Below are 12,104 nucleotides of genomic sequence, written 5' to 3' on the forward strand. Positions count from 1 at the left end.
AAAAACAATGATGATAGATGATGATGATGATGAGTACGATGAACTTTATGCCAGACCCATGAAGTGGCATCAAATTTGGAAGGAATTAAGACTTGACAGAAAGCAATAGCTCCAGATGTGAGTCGATTCTCAAGCATTAAAATTGGGGTTTCATGGCTCAACGCCTGTGGATCAGAATGGTGCAAGCAGGCTCTTCGTGGGAGAGGTACACTGGTGGACTACTGATGCGGAAGTTGAGAGTGTTTTATCTAAATATGGAAGGGTCAAGGAGTTTAAGTTTTTTGATGGAAAACGTAGTGCAAGGCAGATGGCTGATTCTTATTTGAACACATCCCAATTCCGACCTCAATCTCAATCTTAGCCATAGCGAAGGAGGGCTCTCAATGATAATGCAAGCATAATTACCTGCGGAACAAATGATCCTACTGGAGATTTAGGAAGAGGTTTTGGAAGAGGTAGGTGTCCTAGACGACAAGGAGGTGGAAATTGGAAATTCGGGCCTAACTGGGGCATAGGTACCTCTATGAGACTAAATCTACCAAATGCACGAGGGTTTGGAGCTGGTGCAAATTTAAATTCTGTAGTTTTCATGCATCCACATCGTATGATGTGTACTGCTGGATTTGATTCAACCCATATGGGTCGAGGTTTTCCACGTCCTACTTATGCAGGGATGAGACCTCCTTTCCGGAATGTGAATGCTATTGAAATCATATAGGCCTATATATGTGTAAAAGACCTTACCACTTTCTTAAGCCTGCCTCCGCCTCCTCCTGCTTTCTTCCTCAAAGTCCAAGTCCTCAACCACATTGACAATCTGAAATGTGGTGGTAAAAAAGGATCGAGACAACATGGTTACCAGTATTTAACTAATTATTGAGTTCTTCATCATAAAATAGAGCAGAATTAATAACTACAGTAAAAGGAATATTACCTGATTATACCACAAGATGAAAAGAGGCATTTTAAGTTATGTTGGAACAATTTCTTCATTGTTTAGAATAATTCTTTTACATAAACTGAAATAAGATGAACATCAAATTATTTCTGTAATATAAATTTCAAAGACTAATTTAAAAATACAATGATATATGCAATATATAATCTTAAGAAAAGATCGAACCATAAAAAAATTAAAAGATGATTAAAGTGTGTCATGATAAGGCTTTCATGTAATTATATCATGATCACTTTATGCTTTATTGAAAACTTTATATCATAGATTGGGACTCAAAAATCACAACCCAACATTTCATTAACTCCAAATATGTATAGAGAAAAAGAAATCCAAAATAAGATATAAATATATGATAATGGCTCATTGATTATGCATGAATCAAGCACAAATATTCGTTATACTCCGATCTCTCTGTGTCCTAGCACGTTCTTTTTGTTACTTTTTGGCACGCATTTTGACACTGCCATAAAGTATTTTTTTCATAATAATTTTTTAATAAAATTCCCTGAATAAAAGTTTTTCATTTAAACTTTTAATAAAAAAAAGTTATGGAACGAGACTTTATAGAAACCTCAAAATGCGTGCAAACAGTGAACGTAAACAATCACATGGACGGAGGGAGTAGTGTTCATACTAAAAAGATGACAATTAAGACTTTATTGGAAACTTCATATCCTAGATCGAAACTCAAAAATCATAACCCAACATTCAATTAAACGAGTATATGTACAAATAAAACTAAATCCAAAATCAGAAGTAAATATATGACAATGACTTACAGATTATGCATGAATTAATCGGGCACAAATCGTTAGATTTATGATATATCGAGAGCATCAAAAAAATAATTGTTGTGGACGGTGGTGATATAGTGTTTACACTAAAAAAAAGAAGATAAATGAAGACTTAATTGGAAAATTTATATCTTAGATTGAAACTCAAGAATAAAATCCATCATTGGATTACTTAATCCAAATATGTAAAATTAAAAATAAATCGAAAATATATGGTAATGGCTTACCCATTAGGCGTGGATCGGGCACAAATCTAGATATATGATATACTGAAAAGATCATCACAATGATTGTTGTGGATGCTGGTGATGTAGTGATTACACTAAAAATGATAAATTAAGAAGAGAGGCTCATACGGAAGTAGAGGCGGAACCAGGATTTGGAATCTGCCTGGGCTCGGAGACAGAGCGGCAGCGGCGGAGTAGAGGCGATTTTAATTATGCAGGCTGTGAAAAATAGAATTAGGTTTAGTTTGGTGGAGAATCATATCTGCACTATAAAATTAGGTTTTTAATTTTGGGCTACCTAGGTGAAAATATATTGGGCCCACATATATATATAAATTTTTTATAAATATATGTTTTGGGCCGGGCTGCAGCCCACCCTAGTCATGATCTATTTCCGCCCAAGGAAGGTAAATTATGAACAAGAGGCTGATGCTGAAGGTGGAATTTTAAATAGAGGGAATTGGAATTTTAAATAGAGGGAATAAGAAGATGAAGGGATAATTGTATGAAATGATGAATGTAGAATGATTGTTTATTTTGATAAGAGATTGAAAGGATGTGCCATAACAAGTAAAGATGCGTGAGAAATAACGATAGGGTGTCTGGAATAAAGTATATAAGTCCTACTCCAATACAGACTAAATTAGCCTACAAATTAAAAACCAGTTTTCTGTCACTTTCTAATAACTATTTTAACTACAAAAATTACTAATTTTTACATAACGTATCACTAATTTATATAGAGCATATCTTGCGAATATAAATATATATATATAGAGAGTCCTGCTCCACTACAAACCCAGCTTAATCTACAAACTAAAAACCAAGCTCAAATATGACTAATCCCTAAAGAAAATACCACTAACTCTATAACAACCTCATCTCCACCTCCATCTTCATCAACGCCATCTCCGCCACTGCCTCCACCTCCTTCAGCTTCGTCTCCGTCATCAACTCCGTCCTCACCATCTCCATCTCCATGTTGCTCGCCCCTTCCATAACCACCACCTCCACATCCACCTCCATTAATTATATCACCATCAAATCCAACCCACCTCCACAGCCCCCTCCACCTCCACCTCCACTTCCGGCCGCACCTCGATCGTTTTTACCTCCAATACTATTTGCCCTCAATTTTGATTCTAAATCTTTGTCAAAAATTGCCAAACAGAGCCAAAAATTGCTTCTATGTCCTCCAACTCCATCTCCAGCTTCACCTCCAATATCGCCACTACAGCAACCACCACCATAGGCGATAAATCGAACATATGTGGAGAATTTATAACAGATCAGGAGAATTTCACCAGTATCTGCGGGTTTTCACAAATTTATATAACGCAAATCACTAAATCCAAAAGATAATATCACTAACTTCTAAAGAGGATATTACTAAATTGGATTGGTTTTTAGTTTGTATTTAAAGGGTGATTTGTATTTGATCACTAGCCTATATATATATGCAACGTATATAATCATCAACTTTACCCGTACTATAATAAGGGACCTCCTAACACTATTATCAACACTTTTTTATAACTGGACACCACCGGCTACCATCACTAATAGTCATCACCGCTTGCCACCATAACTTACCACAATTAGCGACTACTTACCACCATCACACATCTCCTTTCATCAGATACTACTATTATGGACCTTCTATTACCATAATTGATCATTAATAATCGACAACTAATAGTTAAAATAAGTAGATTTTCTCCATTATGAAAAATAAAAGTTGCTGATTTTACTATATTAAATAGTGATTAATGCGGTATACACTAGTGATTCCTGTAGTTGTAAATAGTGATTTTGAAATGGGTTATTAGTTTGTATTAAAGATTTGATCAGTAGCCTGCTTATATATATACAACCTCTTATATGATTTTATTAATGGTACAAGTATTTTGTTGATAATAAGTTATTAAAAATTAATTTTAGAACTATTTAATGGTAGAAAAATATATTCTCTAATGTTCGAACAAATTGAGCTAATTTGACTCTCTCAATTTTTGTGAAAGAGCTAATATAGGTTAGAGTGAAATTCGGATTTTATGAACACTCTATCTACTAAACTTTGTTTAGACTATTACTGAAGTTCTGGAGATTATAATTGGACACTTTAACATCTCCACGAAGAAAACAAAACTGATCAACAAGCAAGAGGTGGTCGAATAGTTAAATGGGGTATTCTCATAAATATCTAAGTCCAAAATATTTTTATACAAAAACACTACATCTTTTTCAAATATTTTACAAAAATACCAAATATTTGAAAATATTTGCAAAAATTCTGTATACAGCCCTTGCAACCTCTGCTAGGCCAATTAATTAAACTTAAATCTGGTTGTATCTACTTGTAGATCGTATTGTTGCAAATATTCTCTAAAAAGTTACTCTCCCTATGTCCCATTTTGTTTGAGCTCGTTTGAGTAGCGTGATTTTCAAGAAAGGAATAAAGAGAGTTAGTGGATATATATTAAATAAGTATAGTTTATAAATGTGTGGTTGTGATAATCTTTAAAAGATGTTGTAAAATAGAAGGTTCATTATTTTTGGGACATCCAGAAAAGAAAAGTGGTTCAAATAAAATGGGAGTGAGGGAGTAATGTATTTGCAAATATTTTTAAAAGGTAGTAAAATCGCAAAAAAAACCTAGAAAAAGTGGTAGTTTTGGTAAATTCCCTAATTATTAAATTTATTGTTATTTAAAGTATTAATATGGATTTGACTAATAATAATAATATGAACTCCTTATTTTTTGAATTCTCAAACTTAATAGCAATTTTACATATGTGTTTCGTAAATTAAATTGTTCGAGTTTCAAAAAAGAAAATGAATAATTTTGTTAATAATTTAATTTTGTTGGTGGAAAAATCGTTACATTATAAAAGTTTAGCCAATTTGGGAGTGAAATAGAATTTTTAGGTTAAATAACTTCAATTCAAATCTGTCGGTTTTTTAAGACACAAGAAGAAGATAGATATAATGTATTAGGTGGAAGCTTACAGGAGACACATGGAAGCTTATAATTTTATTAATCAAAAGGCTCTTTATATAGAGCTCGTGCAAATCACATAAGCACGATTAGTGCCACATAATAAGTTTATGAAGTTACAAATCTTCTATAATTAAAGAGACATTAGAACATAATCAACTAATTGATATTTCAGTTACAATTTTGAATCATAATTCCAACACTCTCTTGATTAGAAATTGTAAAATTTATTCAGAATTTGAAAATGACAATGTACTTCTCATTATCATCAAGCATGGAGCACTCCTCTTCACAACCGTGAAGCACTTACCTTCACAAACATGGTGCACTTCTCACCACAATCGTTTATCACCAAGCATGGAGCACTTCTCTCCACAAACATTTTTCTTATCATTATGACACTCATCTTGGTGCCTCTCTTGTTATTTGATCCTCTTGACCCCCTTCATGTTCTTTCTCGGGAGGTTTGGTTGACTCGTCTTCAAAATCCCTTATTTCATTTAGTGTTGGATTGTATCCAAGAGGTTGCATCTCCCTCTCATATACAATCCTCCACCAAACTTGAACTTTTGATGGTGAAAGTCATGAACTCACATTGACAGATCCTTAAGATCATTGAAGCTCTGATACCATTTGTCGGTTTTTTAAGATACAAGAGGGAGATAGATATAATATATTAGGTGGAAGCTTATAGGAGAGACATGGAAGCTTATAATTTTATTAATCAAAAGGCTCTTTATATAGAGCTCGTACAAATCACATAAGCACGATTAGTTTACGAAGTTACAAATCTTCTATAATTAAAGAGACATTAAAACATAATCAACTAATTAATATTTTAGTTACAATTTTGAATCATAATTCCAACAAAATCTAATAATATAAAATGTTTTTAATAATTTTCATGAAAAAATAATCGTATATATTGAAATAAGTTGGACTGTAATTAAATAGAAATTTGAAATCAGTTGTGCAGGACATTTTACAAGTTGCTCCGTCCAGAATATTATCTTATTCACCGAATGTAATGTGTCCTAATAATACCAGGGAGGTGAAACTCTTTGACTGTCTGACCGACATGCATGCTAGATGAAGTGAAATTTTACCTAGTTGAGTTCCCACATTTAGTTTGCCTTTTGGAAGCAATCCAGCTAATCATAATATGAGTACAATTTCCGCCGAATGACTTGTTCCATCGTTATATAGATGTATTTTATCTGCATAGAATTTCAACTAATTTGTCAATTTATATCAGAAGATTTTTTCTGACAATGTTTACAATGTAGTTGACTTTCCATGTTATGGTTACAGATCTTAAAACCTCCTAAACATTAGTTTATTCACTTAGAGCTCTCTCACCATGATTAAAGAAGCCTCATTTTCTCATGTTTTCTTGAGCTTCAGAGGGGAAACTCGCAACAAGTTCACATGCTTTCTACATGAGGCTTTAAAGGCCGAAGGCTTTGTAGCTTTCATGGACAAGAGTGACATACGTTTCGGAGATGAGGTGTATTCGACAATCAAAGAGGGGATCAAGAACTCCATGAGCACCATAATTGTGTTTTCCCAGAATTATGCTTACTCTACGTGGTGTCTTGATTAACTTGTTCTCATCCTTGAACGCGACAAGAACTCAAGGTATTTTAATATACCATTTTTTTTGAGGTTGAAATTCGTGATATCAAACACCAGCTAGGAAATTATGGACTCACACTAAAAGCATAAAGCGAGGCACAATGACAAGGTGGAGAAGTGGAGAGAAGCACTTGTAGAAGTTGGCAATATTCTTGGAGAACATGTAGAGGGGTAATCTTATTATCCAGTTTTTCTCAATTATTCAACGTTTCATGCTATATAATACCATGGTTTTCTCGGGTTGCCCTTAGGAGAGAACTCATCCTTGAAGCCCAAATTTTAAATAGATTTTCAGGATCTAAATCTAAATACATGTATTTCGCATTGTTGTATGTGTTCAAATATAATTTTAAAATATTATACATAAACACGAAACGTTTTACATGTGTAGTTTGCTGCATAACCCTTATCAATACCAAAAGGTTCTAAGGATTCTTAGGCCAACAGTTCTAAGAGGAACACGGCCCTGGTTTTCTGAAATTAGCTTTCTTGATTGTATAATACCATGGTTTCTTACTGTAGTTAGTTCAGGAATCCTATACTTCTCGACATGTCAAGACATATTATTGTATTTATGGATTGTTGGATGATTTAGTTTTCCAGTAGGCAACAGAGCACTTTCATCTAGAATACTGTAAAATTGTTTACGGCTACACTGGCTGCCAAGTTCCCAGAATGCCGGATCCCAGAGCCTGAAAGATCAGTTCTACGAGGCAGTTCTTCATCCAACGTCAAGGTAATTCTTGACACAACGAGTGCTAACAGTGGCCTAGACGCAAATGGATGGGCAAAGAAGGTTCTCTTGAGTGGAAAAGTTGTATTTGTGGAGAGAAACTGTTCAAAGGAGCCTATATATTTGAAGGTAGAGAGTTTAGATGATTTTAAGAACAAGCAAAAGCTTATTATGTCAGCATTGAATGTGCTTTATGTCACCGAAAGAGAATTGAAAAGCCTTCCATTCGGCAGACAGAGCTTGATTGATGGGGGAGGTTTCTAAGACTTCGCTCATATATATAGAACGTGTGCATCAGCAATAGTTGTTGAATGTGTACATTAGATTTTTTCTTTTATATTTCAACATACTCATGGTAGAATGTGGAAGTCTAATAAATTCTTGTTGAACTTGTATGTTCATAACTCATTGTTTGACAGGTGTTAGGTTATGAAATGCTTGTATCTCGACATCTAACATATTTGCAAAAGTCAGATAAAAATGAAAAAGGAAATTCGAGATTTAAACTATGTTATTTTACATAGGCTTAATGACCTTTTAACCCTCGAAGTATGGGGTGATGTACGGATGCGGCCTCGAAGTTTGAAAGTGTACCTTTCGACCCTCAATGTTTGTACGTCGTACCTTTTAACCCTTTTCGGTTATACCGGTATAAATCGGAGGGGACAGAGATGACATTATACCCCTTGTTTCCCTCCAAAATTCTGGAGGACTCCCGCCACACCCTTTTGCCCTTGATGTTTTATATGTATATATATGTATCATAACTGTGTGTGTTTGTCTTTCTTGTGCAAAACAAAACAAAAGAACTAGAATGAAAATCATTGTCTGACATTAAATTACTTGCAAAAGATGAAGTTAAAAAACATCCCCAAAAGCATTACATAAAATAGTCCAGAAAACAGTCAAAGTAGCAAATGTCATAGCATTACATACTTAATATCATAGAGGAAAACTTAAAAGAAATCAAGGCTGCTGTGTATCCTTCTCCTTTGTTGTTGAACCTGGGAGATAAGTCTTCTTCAAATTACTGAGAGCCTTGGCCAATGAACTCTTTGTGATCACATTTCTTCCATGTGATAAGAAGGGTGCAGACTTCAGCTCTGTTTGACCAACAATTGTCTTAAATTGCTTCACTGGTGGAGGCTTTTTCTTCCCCAATTTCATAGGGCCTGTGTAAGAATTTATCTGCACTGGTGGAGAGTGTTCCTTGGTTTGTAGAGTATCCTCCTCAGCCTCAGCCTCAGGCTCATCAAGGACAACTGGATTATCCTCTGTGTTTGTGAATTTGCTGAAAGCAGTTTTCTGAAACAATCCGGTGCTTCTCCTTGGCTCAACCTGAGAGGTTTGCATTGGCATTTTCCCTTTGTCAATCCTCTGTTGCATCTCCTTTTTTACAGTCTTCCTCCTGGCATCCTCCATCTCAAGAGCTTGTTGTTCTGCAACAGTTTTTTCTTGCTGTTTTTCTGAATCCATAATCTGTTTGAGGGTCTTCAACTTTGCAGATGCAACCATGACAGGGGAATCTTTGGTTGAAGTCAACCCCAATGTCCTCAACTTCATTTGTCTAATCTTCTTTGCTGCAACTGCCAGAGGGGTCTCATCATCCTCACTTTCCTCACTTGCAGCCTCACCCTCTTCTTCAGCTTCAGTTGCCTCAAAATCTTGACTTTGTTGAGTCAATGGTGGTCCTTGGTCAGGATACTCCATTGCCTCCTGTGCAGTTCCTACATCTTCTTCCCCATATGTAGCCTCCTCATTTGCAGCACCAGCTTCAACATTTGCCTCCTCATTTGCAGCACCAGCTTCAAAATTTGCCTCAACTGGATGAAGCTCTGGGCAAGTCCTTCTGTTATGGCCAATTGCCTTGCAATTCCCACACCTAAAAATCACAGAAGATCACAGAAAATGGCAAAAAATACTGAAATGGCAAAAATACAGAAAATGGCAAAAAATACATAAAATGGCAAAAAATACAGAAATGGCAAGAAATACAGAAAATTAATACCTCACAGTCAACTGAGTCTTTTTGCTTAAACTCTTCACACCTTCACTCTCCTTTTCAACCATGTCTGGCATCTCTGGCCTTCTCCTTTTTTTGGGCCTCCCTGGTTGCTTCTCAACTGTTGGTGGTTTCATCACTAAACCACTCTTCTCCCAGATCATGTGACCATTCATGGGATAGATAATTCCAGAGTAAGCCTTTTTGTAGTTGTTTGTGGTATACACCTTGTCAACATAGTCCTCCACAGAGTATCCCAGCCTATTCAAGCAACTTATGGCATGTTGGCAAGGTATGCCACACAAGTCCCATCTCTTACAGCCACATGTCCTGTTTCCTAGATGGACAGCATACTTGGAACCAGTAAATGCGGTGACTTCAAATTCATCATAACCAGCATATGTGGAGTAGCAAGATCCACTCAGTTTCTTGTTTTTCTCAATAATTTTGTAGATTTTTGGAGTAAATCTGTTATCCCCCCAAGAAACCATGTCATCCCTCTTGGACTGCAACCTCCTCATTAGATATTCTCTAATCATTTCTAACATGATTAGGACACCTTGCTCCCTAGCCCCCAAAATACACCTGTTGAAACTCTCACACATATTGTTTAACAGAAGGTCACATCTTGACTCTGTTTTAAAATGGGACCTAGTCCAATGATGAAATGGGACCTCTGTCAACCATTTCCAAGCACCCTCATTCTCTTCTTTAATATTGGTCATAGCAACCTCAAAAGCCTCAATGTTAGCTGCCCTAGCACAAGCCCAGAGTTTGTCCTTCAAACTTCTACCCCCATACTTACCCTTAAAATTATTGTGTAGGTGCCTAACACAGTACCTATGCTCAGCCATGGGTAACATCTCCTCAACTACAGTCAATAGCCCCTTTTGTCTATCACTAATGAAGACAGAAATAACCTCAAAATTTACCTGGTCCCACTTTCTTAATCTGCATGGTCTTGTTAAAGTTCAGAGAGGCAAAAAGAGTCCACTGACATGGAGCTTTACACACAGCCTTCACTCTTGTTCTGTCACTCTTAACAAACTTTATCACTCTCCCTTCACTAACTGAATGCTTCATTATAGCTTGTCTGAATTGCTTGTGATCAGTGAAGACCATCCCAACTGTCCACTTTGGATCTTCTGTGTCCCTGTAGCTTGGAAATGTTTTCCTTCTACTGCCTTCACCACCAACTTCATCCTCGAAATCATTGCCATCCAAGCTTTCAAGCTCATCACTGTCCTTGTCACTCTCTTCTTCATTTTCAGGATGCATCACCACTTCTTCTCCTAATCCCAAACCAGCCCTCAATGCACCAACCCATTCTACTCCACCATCGACATTATCGTTGTATAGCATGTCATCATCAGTCATCGAGTAATCTGATTCAGCAAAATCAGAGTCATCTAATTCATCCACACTCACCCTATCTTCAGCTACATCATTCACCCCTCCAAAATTTTCCTCAAACTCCTGATTAGAATGTTGCACATAAACATCTATTTTGTTGTCATTTTCCATAGCAAATGACAACATATCTTCTACGTCTTTGTCTTCTTTCAATAAAACCAACCCCCCATCCATCTCTCTCTGAGGAATCCTATAATAGAGACACCTCAATCCCCCGTAACCCAGAGCTTTACTCCATTCTCTCAGACTCTCCATGTTAATATCATCTTGGTCTCTAAAATGGTACACAGTCACTTTTCCCCCAACATATTCGGTGACGGGAACCCAATTCAAACACCCCCCATGGAACAGACTCAACGATATACAATCATCACCTTGTAATCACAAAACCACGAGATAAACATTGCAAGATAATCATAAAGAAAAAACAAAAGCGATGTGATATTGATGCATCTACAGGGGGGGTAATCAGATTATTCAAGTTCAAAATAGGGTTAAGAAATTACCAGAGGAGCTGTTGCTAATGCTAGCCATCACGATCTACAACTTAGATCCACACCAAATCGCACCTTGTCTCTTCTAATCGCCAGCAGCTCGAGCTCACTTTAGTGTTTAGTGGTTTTCAATTTTTTGTATTCTTTAGGGTTTAAATGGTACGCTGAAACTTAACCCAAATTAGGAATTCTCTACTTTACCCCTCCGATTTATACCGGTATAATCGAAAAGGGTTAAAAGGTACGACGTACAAACATTGAGGGTCGAAAGGTACGCTTTCAAACTTCGAGGCCGCATCGGTACATCACCCCATACTTTGAGGGTTAAAAGGTCATTAAGCCTTTTACATATAGTCGAGTGAGAGATATCATATACCTCACAACACTACTGTACTATGCAGAATCATAGAAATTAAAATATATCCCTTGGATAATTTGATGTTAGCTTCGTCATTGTCAAAGTGTTCTGCTAAATACTTTGCTTGTTTAATATATCACTTTCAGGCTGCAGAAGAGGTGGAGGGTTTTGATGATTTTGAAAACAAGCAAAAGGTTATCAGTACTGAATCATCTCTATCTTTCTGCAAAAACAATAGAAAACCTTCATGACATGTTTAGTAGGAGTTTAACATTTCAAAGTAGTATTCAGGACCAGTGGATCAATCGGAGATACTCTTAGTGGTTGTGCTACTTTTTCCTGTTTCTTTACCATGTTTCTTTCAATATAAATGTAACTAGCTCTCATTCTTTGACTCTTTTGACTCTTCATCTTATTTAGTTCTGTGTATGTCCTTAGGCTCTTCGTCATGTCTTTCTGACATAAGCTGTATAGCTCCATCAGTGTAGGTGT

At 36.2% G+C, this 12,104-nt stretch overlaps 1 protein-coding gene across 1 annotated transcript; it reads right to left on the minus strand.

The window, feature by feature from the left end:
• Positions 1-751: 751 nt before the first annotated feature.
• Positions 752-3,605, minus strand: LOC135148421 (glycine-rich protein DOT1-like). Its single transcript, XM_064083628.1, has 4 exons — positions 3,593-3,605; positions 3,092-3,289; positions 2,839-2,999; positions 752-817 (listed from the first exon to the last, which is right to left on the minus strand). The coding sequence occupies exons 1-4, from the start codon at positions 3,603-3,605 to the stop codon at positions 752-754; spliced, it is 438 nt and encodes a 145-aa protein (XP_063939698.1).
• Positions 3,606-12,104: the final 8,499 nt, after the last annotated feature.

This window comes from Daucus carota, chromosome 8, assembly GCF_001625215.2.
Source record: "Daucus carota subsp. sativus chromosome 8, DH1 v3.0, whole genome shotgun sequence".
NCBI classification, from domain to species: Eukaryota; Viridiplantae; Streptophyta; class Magnoliopsida; order Apiales; family Apiaceae; genus Daucus; species Daucus carota.